This window comes from Thamnophis elegans, chromosome 10 (assembly GCF_009769535.1).
Source record: "Thamnophis elegans isolate rThaEle1 chromosome 10, rThaEle1.pri, whole genome shotgun sequence".
Taxonomy (NCBI): domain Eukaryota; kingdom Metazoa; phylum Chordata; class Lepidosauria; order Squamata; family Colubridae; genus Thamnophis; species Thamnophis elegans.
In genome coordinates, this window is record NC_045550.1 from 48,949,463 (window position 1) to 48,968,928 (window position 19,466).

A 19,466-nucleotide genomic window follows, 5' to 3' on the forward strand; every position below is an offset into this window, starting at 1 on the left:
TAATGCATCCAAAGAAGCATTAAAGTAAATGGAAAGTAATATTTTATTCTCCTTTTGCATGAAGAGTAATACAAAATTAAATCTTGGGGTGAGGGGGGAGCTATCAAGGAACAATATAAATCAAAGCATATGCTTATTATGTCTTTGCTTGGTGATTACTTTCATTGTCTGTCGTATTTCAAGTTCTTAATGAAAGAATAAATTTGGAATAATTTTCCTATAAATTATGATTCCTACATGAATATTACATGTTTGCCTGGAAAAAGCATGCCTTTCTATGCAACCTATGGATCTGTGGCTGTAAATTGTACTTAATTGTTTTATGGCTTGACATCACACAATTCAGGATTTATTGTGACAAGGCTGAAGAGAAGTCCAGATATCCAGAAAGATAAGACCACAAAAAACACTTTTGTGGAGCAATTGTTTTGTAGTAGGCCAGCACCATGGAGTATTGAAATATGTCTTTTAAAAAAATGTTGCTTTATTTTTGCCTCACATGCAAGTTAATAGTGTTTTAGCAGACCTGCTAAACCTGTGTGCCTCTATAAACAAAAATAGATGTCTGATGGTTGAATTTTAAATGTACGTCCTTTAATATGAATGTAGATTCCATCGCATCATAAATCAATGCTGCAAATTGCAGAAAGTACTACAGGCCATCTTGTGGCTGATCTCAGGATTGGTTTAAATTGGCTGAAGCATTTATGTTTGTGTCTAAAAAAGAAGCGGTTGTATTTTTATTATTGCTACAGGTAAATAGTTTTCAGCACCATTGTAATTTCTACCTTCCTTGGGTCAAAATTATTTAACATTCCAGGTTTAGCTTATCTATGGCCTGGTGATGTATTTGATATGGTCATCTAGTAAATTATTTTAGTTTTCCTGGAGGTGCTTAAGGTCTCTTCATAACAGGCATGATTTTGGCATTTTACTTCCCTTCCCTGCTTTTTCTCTCTAAATGTGTTAAACTTCAATTTCAGTGCTGATTGTAAAGCTGCAAGTTAAAATCTTTAAAAGGATTTAAAAGAAACCTTTAAAAGGAAATGTGCTTTACAATCAAAGGGATATTAAAATCAGTTTTTAAATTAACCTGTAAACAGACTTTAAAAGCTTAACTCTTAATATTAGAATTACACCACTCAGACTACTAAGAATTATACATGTCATATTAGTTTTTCCCAGTTTATAAAACAGATTATAATAATTATATTATTATTGTAGATTATTGACAAATAAACATTTACGTTTTTTTTACAACTCATCATTTTTTTTCAGATTTCCCTTGAAACCAAACAGATTAGTCTTCTCATTGTTTGAAATCCCACATTATTTTATATTGCAGCTATGTTTCTGGTTATAAACATTTGTGCAATATATTTTCCTCTTATTTTTATGTCTAAGTATTTAAGTCAGCATTCTTCCTTTTGATAAACACACATGCTTAATCCTGTAAAATATCAGTGAATCCTGAAAATTCATTTTGTAATATGACATGAAAAAATATTAATACATGGGAAACTAGTCATATTTAGTTTAATCACTGTCTTGCTCACTGCTTTTTCCTACTTTTTAGAGTATGGTGTGTGGATTACTTTGTGGTGTGTGGACTTGACGATAAAATTTAAAAGTTCAAATGTTGCCTGTCCAATACCCATCTCTATCCAAGATGATAATTTTACAGAGCATGGTGACATTTATTCTAACTTCTTTCCCTGCATTTCAATTGCTGACTTCACCATATTATAACTACAGATAGTCCTCGACTTACAACAGTTCACTTAATGACCATTCCAAGTTACAACAACACTAAAAAAAATGTGACATGACTTTTTTTTCACACTTAGGACTTCAGCAGCGTCCCCATGGTCATGTGATCAAAATTCAGAATGCTTGGCAATTGACTCCTATTTATGACTACTGCAGTATCCCAGGATCTTCTGACCACCTGTTGCAACCTTCTGTTAAGCAAAGTCGGTGGGAAAGCCGGACTCACCTTAACAACTGCAGTGATTCACTTAACAACAAAGAAAAGTCATAAAATGGGGCAAAACTCACTTAACAAATGTCTGACTTGGCAACATAAATTCTCGGCTCCATTGTGGCCATAAATCTAGAACTACTGTACTGATTCAGCTAGATATCGGGAAAAGATATAGTATCTACAACTAAAACTATAGATTTCAAACCAGTCTTAATGTGTATTTGATCAGTTGAATTTTGTATAATGATGAGTAGATTTAGTTAGACATATATTCATTTTTATAGTTTCTATATTTGTTAAATTTTTAACTTTTATAATTAGAAACTGTATTTTTCCTTCCTGTGCTGGCCTTTGCCTGTAATAAAGTTTTGATTTGATTTAATAATCATTGATAACAGATGTCAGGAAAAGGAATAATATCTGGAACTAAAAGTCTTTTGTTATAGATTTGTTCCTTAATAATTGTTCCAATCTAATCTTTTTAGCAATTTCTTATAAGTTAATCAGTCTCCAATTGGATTTTATTTAAATGTATGAGCAATAATTATGTAGCTTTTGAGTATAAACATTTAAGATTAGAAATAATCCTGTTTAACTCCACTTTTAATCCACTTTGCAGTGATTAAATGCATCTCGTATCCCTGCAGAAAATGATAGCTATCACTTTTCCTCTTTCTTTTCAAGGTTACAGAGTGGGATGAATTTACAAATTTGTTTTGTCAATGACAGTGGAAGTGACAAAGATAGTGATGCTGATGACAGCAAGACTGAAACTAGTCTAGATACTCCTTTATCTCCTATGGTGAGTGTTGGTGTTGATCTGATAAGTACATGTAGATCCTTCAGAAACTTTGGGATGGGAAAACCACTTTCTTCCATCATTGTTTTAATATACTTTTAATGCAATACGGTTTTTTGGCAAACTGACTTTATTCGAGGGTATATTTAGTTTGAGCATGTAAAATCATGTTGCTTGGCTTTAGTGTCTTTTAAGATATATGAGCTTCAACTCCCACAGTTGCTTGCTAGAGAATTCTGGGTGTTAAAATTCTACATATTTTAAAAGAGATTGAGAAATACCAGTATAAAAGATAACAAATATATATATTTTAGTGGCATCAATTTTCACTGTAAATTACATGCATGGCAAGGACAGCTGCTCTTGAGTGGCCTGGTTTGTCCATAATCCAGTCCTAATAATGTTTTGAAACCGTAATGGGCAACAGAGAGGCCTTATACAGCTCTCTAAGCCAGGGGTCCCCAACCAGGGGCCATGAGGGGTTTGCAACTGGGCCGCAAAAAAGGCTGCGAGCGAGCGCACATATATCCACACTTGAACGAGCAGCAGTTGAGTGTATGTGTGCGCTCCATTTGCATGAGCAGTAAAAACGCATGTATGCCACTGACACAAATCGAACTGTACACGTTTGCTGGCCACTTCCACAAACCATTCCCCCCCCCCTTCACCGCCAGTCCAAAAAGCCAGAAATGTTGGGGAACTCTGCTCTAAGCTAGAATTGAGATGTACAATATGCTGGATAAATTTGACTGACATTTAAGTATGTTAAATAATATTCAATACTTTTCCTTTATGATTAAATTTCTCAATAAAACATGGGACTTTCATTTTGGATGTGACTCCCGTGTACTTCCTGGCTCTGTTGATTTTCTCTGATGTGGCCCTACCCACTGCAATCCATCACGAGTTATAAGATGATGTGAATGCTATGGAAGAATGTAGTTCTAGCTATTCATTTATTTATGTGCTGCCTGATTCCCAGAACTGTAGGCAGCTTACAGATGGTTAAACTTTAAACACCTTGAACAAGAAAAGATCTTAAAGGAAGATAAACAATCCTAAACAAAAATAGAACAAAGATGGCAGACATAAAAAAAACCTCAAACGAAGAAAAGGAGGCTTGTTACCTCTTGCCAAAGATAACTTAGTGCATTTACACGAACATAAACACATATATAATAGTGCTGCTCACTTATATTAACTACATCAATTCATGGCTTGTGTATATATTGAGTAATTACAAAGTGAGGCAATCCCCTTTTTTTATATCAGTAGGTGCGATCTTGAAAGAGACGTGTTGATTTACATTTGCTTTGTTTTTTTAGAGCAAGCAGAGCTCTTCCTATTCTGACAGAGATACTACTGAGGAGGAATCTGAATCCTTGGATGATATGGATTTTCTCACAAGACAAAAGAAACTTCAAGCCGAAGCCAAAATGGCTCTGGCGATGGCAAAGCCAATGGCCAAAATGCAAGTAGAGGTGGAAAAACAGAATAGGAAAAAATCTCCAGTAGCTGATCTTGTATGTATCGCATAAAAATTCATGCTTTTCATTTCCTTGCATTTTAGGGTTACCCAGTTTGCATAAATTTTGTGGAGGGAAGCATTTATAAATTAAAGTGCATGGGTTGTTTTTGGTAGACCTAGAATATGTTTTTAAAAATAACGTACGGTTATTCTTCGAGTTACAGCATTTGTTCAGCAGCCATTCATAGTTACAAAAGCACTGAATAGGAGGAATTTACAAGCAGTACACAATGTTGCAGCTCTTGCAAGTTTCCTGTAGTCATGTGATCACATTCAGGGCTCCTAGTAATCAGATTTCATGTGCAATGGTTGCCACGCACTGTAGTCACATGATCACAATTTGTAACCTTCCCTGCCAGCTTCCCACAAGCAAAGGCAATGGGGAACCCAGCAAAGAAGATTACAAGTTATTCCTGTTAAATCTCTCCTGCTCCCTCAGTAGCCCTCACTTAATGATACACGATCCTCAGTTTAAAATGGCAATGAGGATTGCCAATGCTAAGCAGCATGGTCAAATGATGTTGTGTTTTATGACTACATAATTTAGTAATGGAAATATTGGTTCCAATTGCTGTTGTAATTCTAGAACCATCTGCATTTCACTTGTATTTCATATATCAGAATACAGTGGGACCTCGGGTGCCGACCGTAATCCGTTCCAGGATTTCGGTCGGCACCCGACTCGGTCATGACCAGAAGCAAGACTGACTGCGCATGCATGCACACAAAACAAACAGCACGGAAGGGGAAATTGCTGTGGCTGTTTATTCGGCACCCGAGGATGTGTTCGTGACATTAGTGAAACATTTAACAGATTTTTCAGTCGGCACCCGAATTGTTTGTGGTCTGAGCTGTTTGGGACCCGAGGTCCCATTGCGTCATAAATTTTCAGGTGATCATGGGGCACTGCACATATCCGCAAATGTGGGATATTCATGTAACGGAGCAGATATTCAAATCCAGGTCGTAAGTCTCTTTATCAGGGTGCATGATAACTTTGAAAAATTCGCTAAGCAACACATTGTAAGTCAAAGACTACTTGTAGTAATGCTGGCCTTTTAGGTATCGAACAAAAGTGGTGAGACAAAGGGGATAATGAAGATAACATTTTCCAACCCTTCAAACTTGTCTTGCCCATGCCAGTTTTGCCATATTGGATGTTTATGTTTTACATTTTTCTGTTTCATAGAACAGATTCTCTTCCCTATCCAATCTAAAATTGTATGGTTCATTAAGTACAGTACCATAAGATTCTGCTGCAAGTGTGAATGGCATCAATATGCAGTTTTAGCATGCATGCCATAGATTCGCTATCACGGGCATAGGATTTCCTGCCTAAGCATGGTGTTGGATTAGAAGATCTCCAAGGCCCCTTCCAATTCTGTTACCCTATTCTATTCTATTATGCACTGGAGACAAATTCTTTGTGTGTCCTGTTAGGTAAGCTCCCCTTGGGGACAGCGAGTGCGTTCAGAGAAGCGTTGTGAGAGTTGTGTTGGAGAACACACAAACCAGCATACAGAGAGACTGCAGTTTAAATAGGCTTTTACTTTCGTGGAAATAGAGGTATCAGAGTCCATCAAACAGTCCAAGTCATACATGGATAAGACAGTCAGTCATCAATGTCTTTCAGTTAAGGGATAATCCAAATAACATAGTCCAGTATCATATAATCAGTTCAGTACTCAAAGTTTGCTAGCAGTTGCAAAACTTACAATAGCTCACGGCACTTTCTAACAGCCAGCTTCCAAAACACTCAGATCAGATCAGCCCAGCATCTAACAAATCAGAGAGCTAACAGTCATTCTGGCTCCCTCTTATGGCCGATTGAGGAAAATAGCAACCAATCACATTTTACAGTATGATTTAAAGAAACAGGTACAGCATTGCTATATGATTTATATATTGCCAACCCAACCATTAGATTATATTCCTATCATGTCCAATCACACTTGGGCAATAAAGAATTCTATAAAACTATATATTCTGTACACTGGTAAAGAATCAAGAAATTATACAGGTAGTCCTTTGACTTATTATCACAACTGAGCCCAAAAATTATGTGGCTAAACAAAACAGTTGTTAAGTGAGTTTTGCCCCATTTTACAACCTTTCTTGCAACAGTTGCTACAAGTATTTAAATCATTGCAGTTGTTAAGTTAGTCACACGGTTATTAAGGGAATCTGGCTTCCCCATTGACTTGGCTTATTAGAAAGCCCAAAAGGTGATCATATGACCCCCGGGACATTTCAATCTTCATAAACCCATGCCAGTTGCCAAACTCCTGAATTGTGATCATGTGGCTATGGAGATGTAATGGTTGTAAGTGTGAAAAATAATCATAAATCATTTTCTTCAGTGCCATTGTAACTTTGAATGGTTACTAGATGAATGTTGTAAGTCAAGGATACATGTGCATTGTCCAAGGAACATTAATATAATATTTTTAAAAATATCAATGTTACTGCTACTATTTTGACATAGGAAGTTGACTGGAAGAGTGTGCTGCTCAAACTAATGCATGCCTTAAATGTTTTAATGTTATTTTTAGCTGCCACATATGCCTCATATAAGTGAATGCTTGATGAAAAGAAGTTTAAAACCCACAGACCTGAGAGATATGACAATTGGGCAACTACAAGTGATAGTCAATGATCTACATTCACAGATAGAAAGTAAGTGAAAAATACTTCTTCTGCCTTTTTTCTTTGTCTAACTATTATTCACAGTATTTTAAGGTCAAAGTACTGTATATTAGGTTCCATGGGCCCCATGGCAAGATTATAATGATATACTAGATAAGAATATATCTTATGATTGGACACCATGTGTCTACCAGTAGCCTGAGAACCAATTGTTATTTTGTAATTTGCATACAGACTTCCACAGGGTTCTTCAGCATCCCCAGCTGAATAAACTGACAATTAATAAATTGAGATTAATATTCTCACCTAAAGTGGAGAATAGATTATGCAAGTTAATGGGATGATGGGAGACAGTGCAGGTGTCCCCAAACAAAACATGAATTCTAGGCTAAAAATACATTTGGTTTTTTTTTTGTTTTTCAGTCCTGTATGAAAGAGCTTGGGGGTTTTTTTCTGGGAGTAAAAGACAATTTGGGGTCAAATTCAGCTTTTGGGTTGGATTAATGATTTGCCATTGTGTTATTTCTGTCACTTTTATTTCCTACTCTGACCCTGAAGAATGGGTCAATTTATCATGGAGAATTTGTTGTGTATGTTTTAATTTTGTATGTTTTAGTGCTACATGGTTTTCTTTTTTCCTTGTTTGTTTTTATCTGGTATGCCACCCAGAGACACATTGTTTGGGCCGGGCAGCAAATAAATAAATAAATAAGCAAGCAAGCAAGCAAGCATTCACCTCCTGGTGATGCTGCAACTTGCCAACATTAGTTATAGTCCTGACACATACGTATGGAGGACAACAGGTTGACAAACACTGTGAGGCCTTTATCTAATTAGAGAGTGAAGAATTCATTTTAGTTGTTTTCTTCTAACATGAAATCAGTAGCTGTTATGGTAAGAACAATAGCTGCTTTCATGTATCAGTAGAGCCAGGGCTGCATCTTACATCAGTCTTTCCTATCATGTGATGCTCCAGATGGGTTGGCATTAAAACACAAGACATTTAGTCCCAACACAATTGGAGGGCATGACCTCTTAGATAATGCAGCTTCTGGCCTTGGCAATCTGCTGATGGCAAATGCAGCTTTAGTCCCTTAGATATCCAGTCGTGAGGATTTTCCATCAGTTCGTTCAGTTGAGGAAAGGCCAGATGTTCCATAGACTGCCTGTCAACTTAACATTTTAAGATTCTGTGCGGCTTCTAAAATTTGTCCTTGATTATCCCATGAGACCTGCAACAGTATTATTTCAATATTTTGCTACCTGCTATTCCTAAAACATGACTTCACATCCTTCCTAATTTATATGCAAGCCAAAAAAACTAATGGAAACCATTATATTGTTTTGGAAGGAGATATCAAATGTCTGTCTCACAGTGGCTAAAAGTATCCAAAATGTTAGAAAAGAACTTAATTAAATTCCATTCCCCCCCCCTTTTTTTTTTCAAAATCAGGTTTAAATGAAGAATTGGTGCAACTGCTGCTTATTCGAGATGAATTGCACACAGAGCAGGATGCAATGCTGGTAGACATTGAAGACTTGACCAGGTTAGTATCACTGTCTATTCAGTTCTGTTGATAAGGCCCATATGAAAACCATTTGATGGGGCAATGACCTGTCACTGCTACCTTGGGTGGGAGGAAATGTTCTGAATTCCTCAAACTATTGTCTCATCAACGCTTGGATCATATCCCAAAAGTTATACAAAAAATCTCTTAAGACCTATGAGTTCCCAGGTTGAAATGGCTTATTTTTTAGGACTACACAACAGTGGTGTTCACAGCAAGCCAAGATTTCATCAAAATGATGAACCCTGCACCATGATGCTATCACATGTCATGCTTATTTGGCTCCTTGCTTCTATTTTATTTTACAAACCAATATCATAAAGTAACATACAGTGGCTTTATTTCTCCAGAATTCTTATTCAGGGCAGATGCTGAATAAATAAAATGGGAAGTAATAATTTCCAGGTGAGAGGGGGGTTAATTTTTTTTAAAAAAAACTTCTCCTCTTTCTTTAAGCTGCAATGCTTAACCTTCAGTTCATACCAAACAAATTTGGCTGAAGCACGCAACCAAAAAAAACCCTCCTGCCATTTCTCCTCGGATAGAAAATGGTGTTTGGATAAATAACCTGCCCTCTTTTCTCCTGGAATGAATGTTTAGAACATTGAAAACTAATCTGGTTTGGGAAAGAGTGTCATTACTGTTGGTAGGGTTTTTGATTCTGGGTTGGTTGGTTCATTTTGCTACTTTATTTTTAACCAGACTAGTACTTGATTTTGTGTTGATTTTATGCGGGTGGCTTTGTCCTTTAAAATCAGAAGATGAAGTGCAGATTTTGCCGATCAAACAATTGTCTGTGATTTAGATTTCCCTATCTGGTTATTAATGGAGCTTCTTGAACCATTGAATCAATGTGTCATTTAGAATCCAACACTTTGTATTTCCTCTGGTTGCTTCTAGTGTGATAGTTCTGTCAGTTTCTGTCTCTCCTTTGCTTTGGGAAGATCTTGTTGCCAGGGAAATAGTAAAAGTTGTCAGAGAATTGCTTCCAGCACAGGTATAGCCACTTCTTTATTTAGAGTCTGTTTTGAGATGTTCATCTTAACTAGAATGCCAAATGTTGTTGGTTTATTCTTCTTCCACATCCTTTTCTCAATAAACTAGCTATTGTTTTTTCCCCCCACTAACTTTGCTGCATCTTGCTAAGGGCTCTTTATCACAGTTGCATTAATATGCATTCTTGAGTTGTTAGAAAAGTGTGTTATTATACTTCTGCTGCCTGGACTGTTAAACTCTAATCTGTGCAATATAGGGGATTTCAGTTATCAAGTTCTTCCGTTTTTATCACGGGACAATTTTATTTATTTCTTTAGTTTGTCAAAGATATAAAAAATAACAGGTATAAGTATAAACATAATATGAACACAGTAAATGAGTACAAATAAATGGAGATAAAATGACAGGGACAGTAGGCACGCTGGTGTGCTTAGGCACATCCCTTACAGACCTCTTAGGAATGGGGTCCAGAGTGGACAGTCTTAGGCTAAATTATGGGGGTTTGTGGATTTATGAGTTATTTATGTTATTTATAAGTTATTTAGTTATTTATGGATTTATGAGTTATTTAGGGTTTGTGGTTTATGAGCAGCAATTAGAAGGATCCCTTAACATTGCATCTCCTTCCAACAGCTTCTCCAGGGCTTCCCCAGTCACTCTCCTGGAGATGTGGAAGACAGGAAGTGTAGTGGGTGCCTAGGATGAAGGCTTTAGCTGCCTCTTGGTTAGCTGAAGTGATGAGTCAGAGTCATCCAGTGTGACTCAGATTTGCAGAAGCAAGTCTTCCCTTTAACAATCCATGTGCCTAGGAACTGTGTAAAGTTCTGAAGAACTGCTTTAAAAAGCCAGAACTTAAAACTCAGGCTGTTTCTAATCATGGTTTTTGAGTGTCTTGGCTGCCAGGTCAATAGAGCAAAAGAGTAATACAGTGTGTAGCAAGTTACACAAGCTATGGTTACACATACCAAAAAGAGCTCCATCCACTTTATCTGAGGTTCATCATCTACCTTTTCAGTCAGTCAGCTGGGCTATTTTTGGACACCAGTTTTCTGAGCTTCCTTTTGCTTGGGCCCAAAGAAGAAACTGAGAACTCTTTGTGAATTTCACCCCAGTATATTCCAAATATACCAAAGGAATAAGTGCTGCAAGAGAGAGCAGTGCTATCAGTCAATAGCTGTGATCGGTGGCAACCAGAAATATATCAAAGGACTGGCCTGCGGTGCCTCTGCTGGCCAGAACGGGCTGCATGCATCCCCCCCCCCCCCCCCCGCAGGCCATTTTTGGCCTCCACAGCCTCCTGCAACACTCTGCCAGCCAAAAACGGGTCACACAGAGACCTCTCAAAGCCCCCCACTTGGCTGGTAAAGTGCTACAGGACACCGTTCAGGGGCATCCCCTCCATGTCCTACTTTGGCCAGCAGAGTGCTGCAGGAGGCATCTGTCCTATCTCCCTCTCCTGCTCCCCCCATTGGCCCACAGAGAATTATAATACTGATCCGCCCCTCAAAGAAATCCAGTTTGACACCCCTGATTTAGATCCTTTGTATTAAGTTGGAAATAACACGTAGGCTGCCTTATGAGGGCATAACTCTAAAAACAGTGGGTCATCTATGCCATAGGTAACAGGACTTGAGGATGAACCCTAAATCATCCTTTTAAAAAGGTCATGTAGTTCCGTTGTTTCCTACGTCTTGCTTCATGGGATAGTTGACATATATTTACTAATGAATTTTACATCCAACCAGAAGGCTTCTGTTAATTATTTAAAGAATGGAACCATGGTTGGCCATAGAAAATGACTTTGTACTTTTTGACTTGAGGGAGCAAAATCAATCAAAATAGCCTGGAAGATCATGGCGTTAAGTTTCTGAATGTAGCTTTATCTCCCCACACCTTCTGAGTTGATTAAAGAGGAAAGCTCAAGTAATAGCACCAACATGTATTATCAACAAATCAAATAAATAGAGGATATATTTGGGGGGGGGGGGGTTGCTGTAGATATGATAGGGAAGTTTACAAATTATATTATTCAAAATACATCTTGCGTTTCTGTGATTAATTAATAGTTTTTTGCCAATAGATGCATACAATGACTTGAAATTGATTAATTTTGCTCTGGCTGAATTTTTCACCTCAACTTTAATAGATTTTAATTCTAAAAAGAGAAGATTAATCATCTATAAACCAAGACTTAACTCTGAGCCAAAGCAAACCCAACTGTTTTTTTTTCTGAAATATTTCTCTTACAGTGTGGCCCCCTATCAATGCCATGATAATTTAGCACCATTGCTACAGACAAGGTAAAATATAATGAAAAGCTCTGTTTATCCAGATCTCTCTAATCCGTCCCCTCCTCATGCAATATCACCCTCTTTTCCCCTTTTGTAAACCCTTTGTTGTCCTTTGCTCCAATTACTTTCATGTTTCCCAGATTGTCTCATTAAGAAAGTCTCTAGTAATTTCACAGCAAAATATGCTAGTCTGCCTTTCTTTTAACTTTCTTACATGTAATGTTGTATGTTCTACCACTGATCTAACATCTTCAAAATTCCATGAAATTAAATTCACACAGTATCTTCAGTGCTTATTTATGATGTCATGCCATGGATTATTCAACCACATGATCTTTTTGATGGAGTCAATGTTTAGATTGTAAACAATCTAAATTAATAATAATTTAGGGGTAATTTAGAGATTACTAATTTGACAAATGCATTTAGATCGCCCCTTGTTCTCTCAAACACACACACACCCGCCCTTCCAAATATTTCTAGCCAAATAATTTTATACATAGTAGCCTGAGAACTTAGGAAGTTTTGAACCTTAAGTTTCATAAAGATCTGAAGGATTTTGAGTGAAAAATCACTTCAAATTGTGAAGAAAGACGCATTCTATTTTAACCCAAATGCTTTTCAAATATATAATTTCCAAAGTTCTCAAAACTTTGGGCTGATGTGTTTTAATTGTGAATATAAAAAAAATGAAATATAGATTTATTTCGATTCATCAAGACATTCATTATGAAGTTGAATCCATCTGAACTCAGTCAATACTTGCAAGGGCACATTTTATAGGCAATGAAATATCTAAGCTAGTTTTTACCAATTTTTGAGGTGTCCTTCAAAGTTGTTGAAACTGCAGCTCTCCTAATATGCATAGTCAGGATATCTGAGAATCATAATAGAAATATAACCAGAAGAATGCCAGGTTAGAGATGAACGACTGAAGCATATTAATGTTTCATGTCTTTTTGAGCCTTATCGGTAAAATACGGTGAGTACACATCATATTCTCTCGGCAATTTTTGCAGCACTTAATCATTGAATGGTCCTCATCCATAGGCTTCTGGAAAGATTAGACTGCACTGTTTCAAAATTGAGTATTTTCATTAACATGTTTATAGTTTTTATTATAATAGTAATGCATTCTTCATTATGGGTTTTCCTGAAGTTGAAGAAAGAATCAGATAGTAAGAAAGGGAATGGATAGCACCTATAGAAATAATTGCATGCCCTCTATGGACAAAATTAGGAAATGCATTTTTGCTCAGCGATAAAAACACATGTGGCTACAAAGGACAAAACTGGACAGACATTAAGCATATCACTGGAAATATTTTAATGGTTTGTAGCAAATATCAAGTTCTAAGATTTTACTTTTAAAAGAATAGCTGCATGGAAAGAGTTGTTTAACTATTTCCTTGTTACAATCTCAATAGAATTGCCCTTTTATTCCTTATAGCTTCTGAAAAAAAAGCAACTTCCCATTAGAGAGTTAAAATTTAGATGGCAATTGCTACTATGTAAATTAAGACAAAGACTATATAACTTTATAATGACTCCTTTTTCTCTTGTCTTGTTTGGATCTGAAAGTGTAACCTATTCAAAGATTATGGACAAAAATGATAAAGGAGCATTTATATAGACATCTACATCTATACCAGTGGCGGTGAACATATGGTACATGTGCCAGAGATGGCACACAGAGCCCACTTTGTGGGCACACGCACAGCCATCCCAACTCTGTTTCAGGTTTCTGCCAACCAGCCAGCTGGTCTTCAGGTCTCTGCTGTGCATGCATGGTGTGCGCACCCATGCATGGACCACGGGCATGCATGCACCCGCACCTTGCTGTTTGGACGCACATGCACACTTTGGGCACTCGGTGCCTAAAAGGTTCATCAACACTGGTCTATACTCTAGTAGCATCTATTACTCCCTGTTGAATCTGGAAGGTTGCAGGAGAGATATTTATTCACAATTGCTTAACTCTGCTCTTATAGAAACTCAGTATGGCAAAACTGGAAGCTTAGAAGCAGAGTCCATGCAGATTCTCAATTCATCCAGGCCATGGTTCTCCCAATTTTTCTAAAAGGCAACTGGACTTTCTTAGTATTTTCTTTGCAAATGTTTTGTTTCTCAGCCAAGAAGCTTCTTCTCTTCAACTGAAGAAGCCTCATCTTCAGTTCAATTGAAGATGCTTCTTGGATGAGAAGCAAAACATTTTCAGAGAAAACACCAAGAAAGTTCAGTTGTCCTTTGGGAAAAAAACCATATTTAAGACTTAGAAACACAGGTGCCTAGCAAGGTACTGTTTGACTAAGCAGGTCGGGGAAGCTAACATTATTAGGCCACAAGTTATTAAAGCATCAGATTTGTGAGCTGGAACACTTAATCTAGTGTTTAAGTGTCACTTAAAATGATTAGATAATAGGGAGTGGAAGAGACCTTTTCCTGATGTTTTTGGCAGCTGAAATATTTTAAATAAATAAATATGAAAATAATTGTCCAATTTGATTTAATCTTGCAAATTGTTTCCTAAAAATTAGCTGTAAAAGATGTGAAAACATCCAAACTCAACAATATATCAAAATCTTAGATAAAGCTATGAATAGAGGTAGTGCTAAATTAACAACTGGTCACTTAGCAGAGTACTTCTGACTTGGATTTGAAGTTCTGATGGTTGTGGGAACCATGGTCACTCCCTCCGACTGCATTTTTGGCATTTGGCAACTGGGCTGCATTTATGACCATTTCCTGCAGTCACAGGATCACATTTTATGATAGTTTTGCCAAAGTTTACTTCTGTTTTTTAGCAAAACTGTGCCCATGGCAATTCATCCATTTCCTTTACAGCTGCAGTCATTCACTTCGTCACCACCATCACAAAAAGGGTCATAAAGTCAAGTTGGTCATATGACCAACTCACTTTACAATTGGCACAAGTTACGATTGTGATAGGCAGATTCCATTACTGTTCTACCTAAAGCAGGGGTGTCACACTCAAGGTCCATGGGGTGGATCTGGGTCGCAGGGTGCTTAAATCTGGCCCATGGGACCGGCCTGAAAATAGCAAAGGACTGGCCTGCAGTGCCTCTGGCAATCAAAGCAGGGGCTGGAGGGGGGCTTGTAGCCTGAAAAGCCTCCTGCAAAACTCTGCCAGCCAAAACAGGGCGCGGGCATCCCCATGCCCTGTTTTGGCTGGCAGAGTGTTGCAGAAGGTGTCCATCCTGTCTCCTCCCCTCCCCCCCCCACCCGCGGAGAACTATAGTGCTGATCCGGCCCTTGAAGAAATCCAGTTTGACACCCCTTGACCTAAAGCACTATCTGTAATGTATGTTTCTTCTATGTCCTCCCTCCAACATAAACAAATGAGCAAAATGTGACTGCAATAAGGAGTACATCTGCACAAGTATGTCTAATAGTATGCCTCTTGACACTATTCCCAAATGTTTGGCTTCCCTTATGGCTATGGCCATAACCACAGTCCAGCAGCATAGGAGTGTGAATCCCTGATTCATGACATTTTTTGAGATCAAATCAGGATACGTTATTGCCAGTACTAGCATACAAAATGTATATTACTCATACATTTTTAAGCAATACATACGCAATACAGCTTTATCATCGGTATCTTTGAACACACTTCCCAAACCGATAACAAAACATTCTGGATTTCCAAAGCATGGAGGTGGGTGGATGTAGACAGATGATAGAAAATACATTTTTCTTATCAGCTACATTTCCAAATAATCAAATGAGTAAGATGTAGCTGTGATAAGGAGTATCAGTTCAATTATGGTAGGAGGATGCTTCCTGACACAATTTCTAAATATTTGGCTTGGGCCAAACTTGATTATTGGGGAGCTACTCCTTAAAAAAGAGTGCAAAATGCAGCCTTAAGCTACAGTTGTATGTTTTCCAATATAGTGTAAGAATTTTCCAGACAGTTAAAGCTCTAAAACAATGTTCCCTAAACTTTAAGGAGTGTAGACTTAAACTCCCATAATTCTCCAGCCAACATCAGACTTAATAAGTATTTTATAGATTTTTTTTTATTTTGTGTCTCTTTCAGTGAAAGTATTCTAACATTTGTTCAATCATGAAAGAGAAAGATGGGCTAGTAAAGAAAGAAACTATGGTTAGCGCAATAATTCCCATGAATTAATTTTTATTTTATATTCAAAATGACGACAAAATCCAAACTTTGAATAACTATAGAACACGGGTGTCAAACCCGCCTCGTCGTGTTGCCGTCATGTGATGTTTCACAATGCTTTTTCCCTTCGTGGAACTTTCCCTGTGCACAATGCACCCAGCCCAGGAGGCGTCGATTTGACACCACTCCTCTAGAGAAAATCCCTGAAATTATCTGAGGATAGGTACAGCCCTGGAGCCACAAATTGTTCTCCCCTGTTGTGAGGAAAAAGTGCTAATGTTTATGCGCTCTTGTACAAAATGTTTGGGAGCCAGGCTGTACACCCACAATTTCTGTGTATTTCCTGGTAGTCGCTTTCTTGGCAGCAAAAAGTACCAGGCCTAACATTATTTCTGCCATAAATGTATTTATTGGAGGAAAAAAATTGTGGAACAGCCACTATTACTACCTTGCTGGTAATTTGACAGGTACCATAAGTAGGCTATTGTTAGTGAGGAAGAAAAGGACCCAGTATTTGCTTTGGATTTTATCACTGATGGGATAAAAGGTCGAGAGAGTTGCCTCATAGATGAAATAAAGTATGAAATGGTCCAACATGCTCATACAGCACCAAAGCAGCTCTTAAATTGGTTTAGACAAAAGAAACCAAAAGTTTAAAAAAAATGATTCCTACCCTTTTTGTGATGACAAAGATTATGCAAGTCCCAAGAAAACAGTTCTATGTTCTCATCTTCTTGGAGAGGAAGGGCAGTTGGGATGAGTTTAATTTGGCAGATGTAACGCAAAGTACATCAAGGCCAAGTGAAATCCGAGACAACACCTTGGTGTTATCTCTCCTATCTACCCTCTGTGAACCCTAAGCTGAGAGAAGTCAGAAAGATTGAAGAGGAAAGAATTTAATATGGATTTCCCCGGTTTCTTTCAGGCAGGTTATTACTGTGCTACTCTATACTTGTTTTCTTTCGCGTGTTCTTCTACACATTATTGGTGGTTTTATTGCATTTGGTTTAGCAGTGGTATTCTTTTAGACCAGGGGGTGGGGAAATGTTAGGGGTATCTCCGTTGGGAGACAGAAAAGTAGTGCAGCGGAATGTTGCAACTAGAGAGAAAGTGTGTTGCTAGTATAAACATATGAATAGAGTTTCAGACACTGCTAGTAAAAACAAGTAGCTTTACTACTGATAATTGCTTCACAGGCAATCATAGTAGATAGTAGATATTAGTCCAAACACAATTCAAAGAACAAATAATAGCTTACAGTCGCAGTTCACATTCCAGTCACCAAGCATAGGACAAGCAGAGAGAGAGAGAGTGAGCTCTCTTGACTCCTTCTTATAGTAAAGTTAATTACAGTGTTAAGTACATCCACTCATTTAAAGCAACAACGACCAGATAGATAGATATTGGCACTAGGAGTATATTCCCAACAGGAACCATGGCCCTTTTATGACTTGTGTACTTTAAGTCCAGAATTCCCGAGCCAGCAGCATAGTTGGCTCAACGTCGACACCAAACTGAACCTGGCAGAAGCCATTTTACTGGTTCAAAGTTGCCACATTGTATGGGAGGGAGGAGGAGTTTGAAATATATTACTAGATACAACATAGAGCTTTGTCGTGAGAAACAAAGGTCATCTCCTGGGCAATGGAGGAAGGAGGAGACAATACCTGAGAAGCCCGCCAACCTAATTGGCCAATGTGACTAATGACACTGGGGCGAAGGACTCATTACTGATTTTAACTATACTGTAAGCATGGGAAAACTCAAGAGTTGGCTTTCCTTCAAGTGTGTTGATATTATTTACCCAATAAAGAAGTTATTTGAGGAAGTGCTTGGCCTCAGAGTTCTTCTTTACTTGGGTTTGTAGTCGGAACCTTTACACTCAACATGGCTGGCTGAGGAGTTGAAGTTCACAAAGGGCAATGAGTCCCCACTTTTGTTCTAGACCAGTGTTTCTAGACCAAGGTTGAGAAACACTGTTCTAGACTATGAAGGGATGTTCCAGACTATGAATCTTAACAAGCTTAATCTCCGGAAGAAGAAAGTAAAAACTTGTTTTCTCTTTACCCTTCTAAAATAAAATGTGCGTCAACACACACACATTTTAAAAGTAATCAGCAGTCTTATATTATAAATGTATTAAATTTATAAATATAAGACTAAACTAACTTCTTTGTCTTTCCTATCCCAAGATGATTCTTCTGGGTGGAGGTTTTACCTTAAAAGGGGGGGGGGATATTTCTTGTTGTGATTCTACGCAATAACATAGCTTTCTCCATTTCTCTCCAGACATGCTGAAAGTCAGCAGAAGCACATGACTGAGAAAATGCCAACAAATAAAATGGGACGCCATCCAGCTAAAAACAGACTAGAACTTATTTGCTTCTGTTGTTGTACAAGCACTGATGTTCCATACCTGGCACACAAGAAAATCAGTGTTAGCCATTGATTCTGGGCACAATCTGCCAAGCACCAGGAACCCTGCACGAATCCCTCCTCAAAACAATGGTGGATGCACAAGAGTGCTTGGTGAATTGCTCCCTGCTATCTGAAGCTTTATGTCCAGTGACTGGCCTAATTGCTTTTTTTTTTAATTTATTTGCTGTGGTTTAGGTTTTTTTTTTACTTGTGCCACTAAATATTGGACATTTCAATAATCTTACTGTAGAACAAAATGTACAATACTTATAAACATTGCAAACATGAAAAGAAGGAGGAGGATAGTTTAACTTTTATTTTGTTTATTTAGAGACTTTTAAGTTAAAACAGTATTTTACCATTGACTACTTTTATCATTTCACCGTAGTTTTAAACAAATGAGACTGTAATTTGAAGGTGCTATACAAGTAAAAGAAAAAAACATACATGCCTGCCTCGTAGTGAACTTGTAGCTTTCAGTAATATGTAATATATATATATATATATATATATATATATATATATATATATATATATATATATATATATAATATATATATTACATTACTCAGTTTTCAACATTTTGTGAATGTTGACTACCGAAAGTTAATTTTTAGATGTGCTATTTAACATGCAGTTGGGTTGAAAGAGTTACCTTAAAAGTTTTATGTATAAATATGTAAAATAAAAACTAAAATTTCTTTCATACGATGCCTTCTTGTTCATTAGTGGGAACAATGTGATGACTTAAATGGTACATATTTCACCATATATGAAATCCTATTATTTCATTACCAAAAAAAAAAAATGTCTGTGCACTTATCATTTTAAATATTTGCATTTTGTTACTCTGCATTCATTGGGCACACACAATGGTTTTAGTTTAGTTTAGTTTGCACCTTTTACAACAAAATTAAATGCCGTCTTCGGTTGTTCATTATGCATTAAAAAAACACACACACACACATCCTTCATATTCTATACACTTGAATTGAAAACCCCCGATATTACTTTAATATTGCACTATATAATAGAATTCAGTATAGTTACTGATTTGGGATAGAAGCTGTTTTTTCTGCCTATTTGTCC

The 19,466-nt window shown here is 37.3% G+C and overlaps 1 protein-coding gene across 5 annotated transcripts in view; it reads left to right on the top strand.

The window, feature by feature from the left end:
* The window catches only part of LOC116514394 (IQCJ-SCHIP1 readthrough transcript protein-like), a 327,718-nt gene extending 308,867 nt beyond the window's left edge, over positions 1 to 18,851 (top strand). For 3 of the 5 annotated variants that reach the window (XM_032225970.1, XM_032225967.1, XM_032225968.1), the window contains 6 exons: positions 2,669 to 2,786; positions 4,109 to 4,306; positions 6,864 to 6,987; positions 8,411 to 8,504; positions 11,771 to 11,821; positions 18,249 to 18,851. In XM_032225970.1, coding sequence (XP_032081861.1) covers positions 2,669 to 2,786; positions 4,109 to 4,306; positions 6,864 to 6,987; positions 8,411 to 8,504; positions 11,771 to 11,821; positions 18,249 to 18,408 — 745 coding nt within the window. In that variant the 3' untranslated portion in view covers positions 18,409 to 18,851. The remainder of the gene's footprint in view (positions 1 to 2,668; positions 2,787 to 4,108; positions 4,307 to 6,863; positions 6,988 to 8,410; positions 8,505 to 11,770; positions 11,822 to 18,248) is intronic. The other 2 variants (XM_032225971.1, XM_032225969.1) reach the window with 1 other exon arrangement.
* The last annotated feature ends 615 nt before the right edge of the window (positions 18,852 to 19,466 follow it).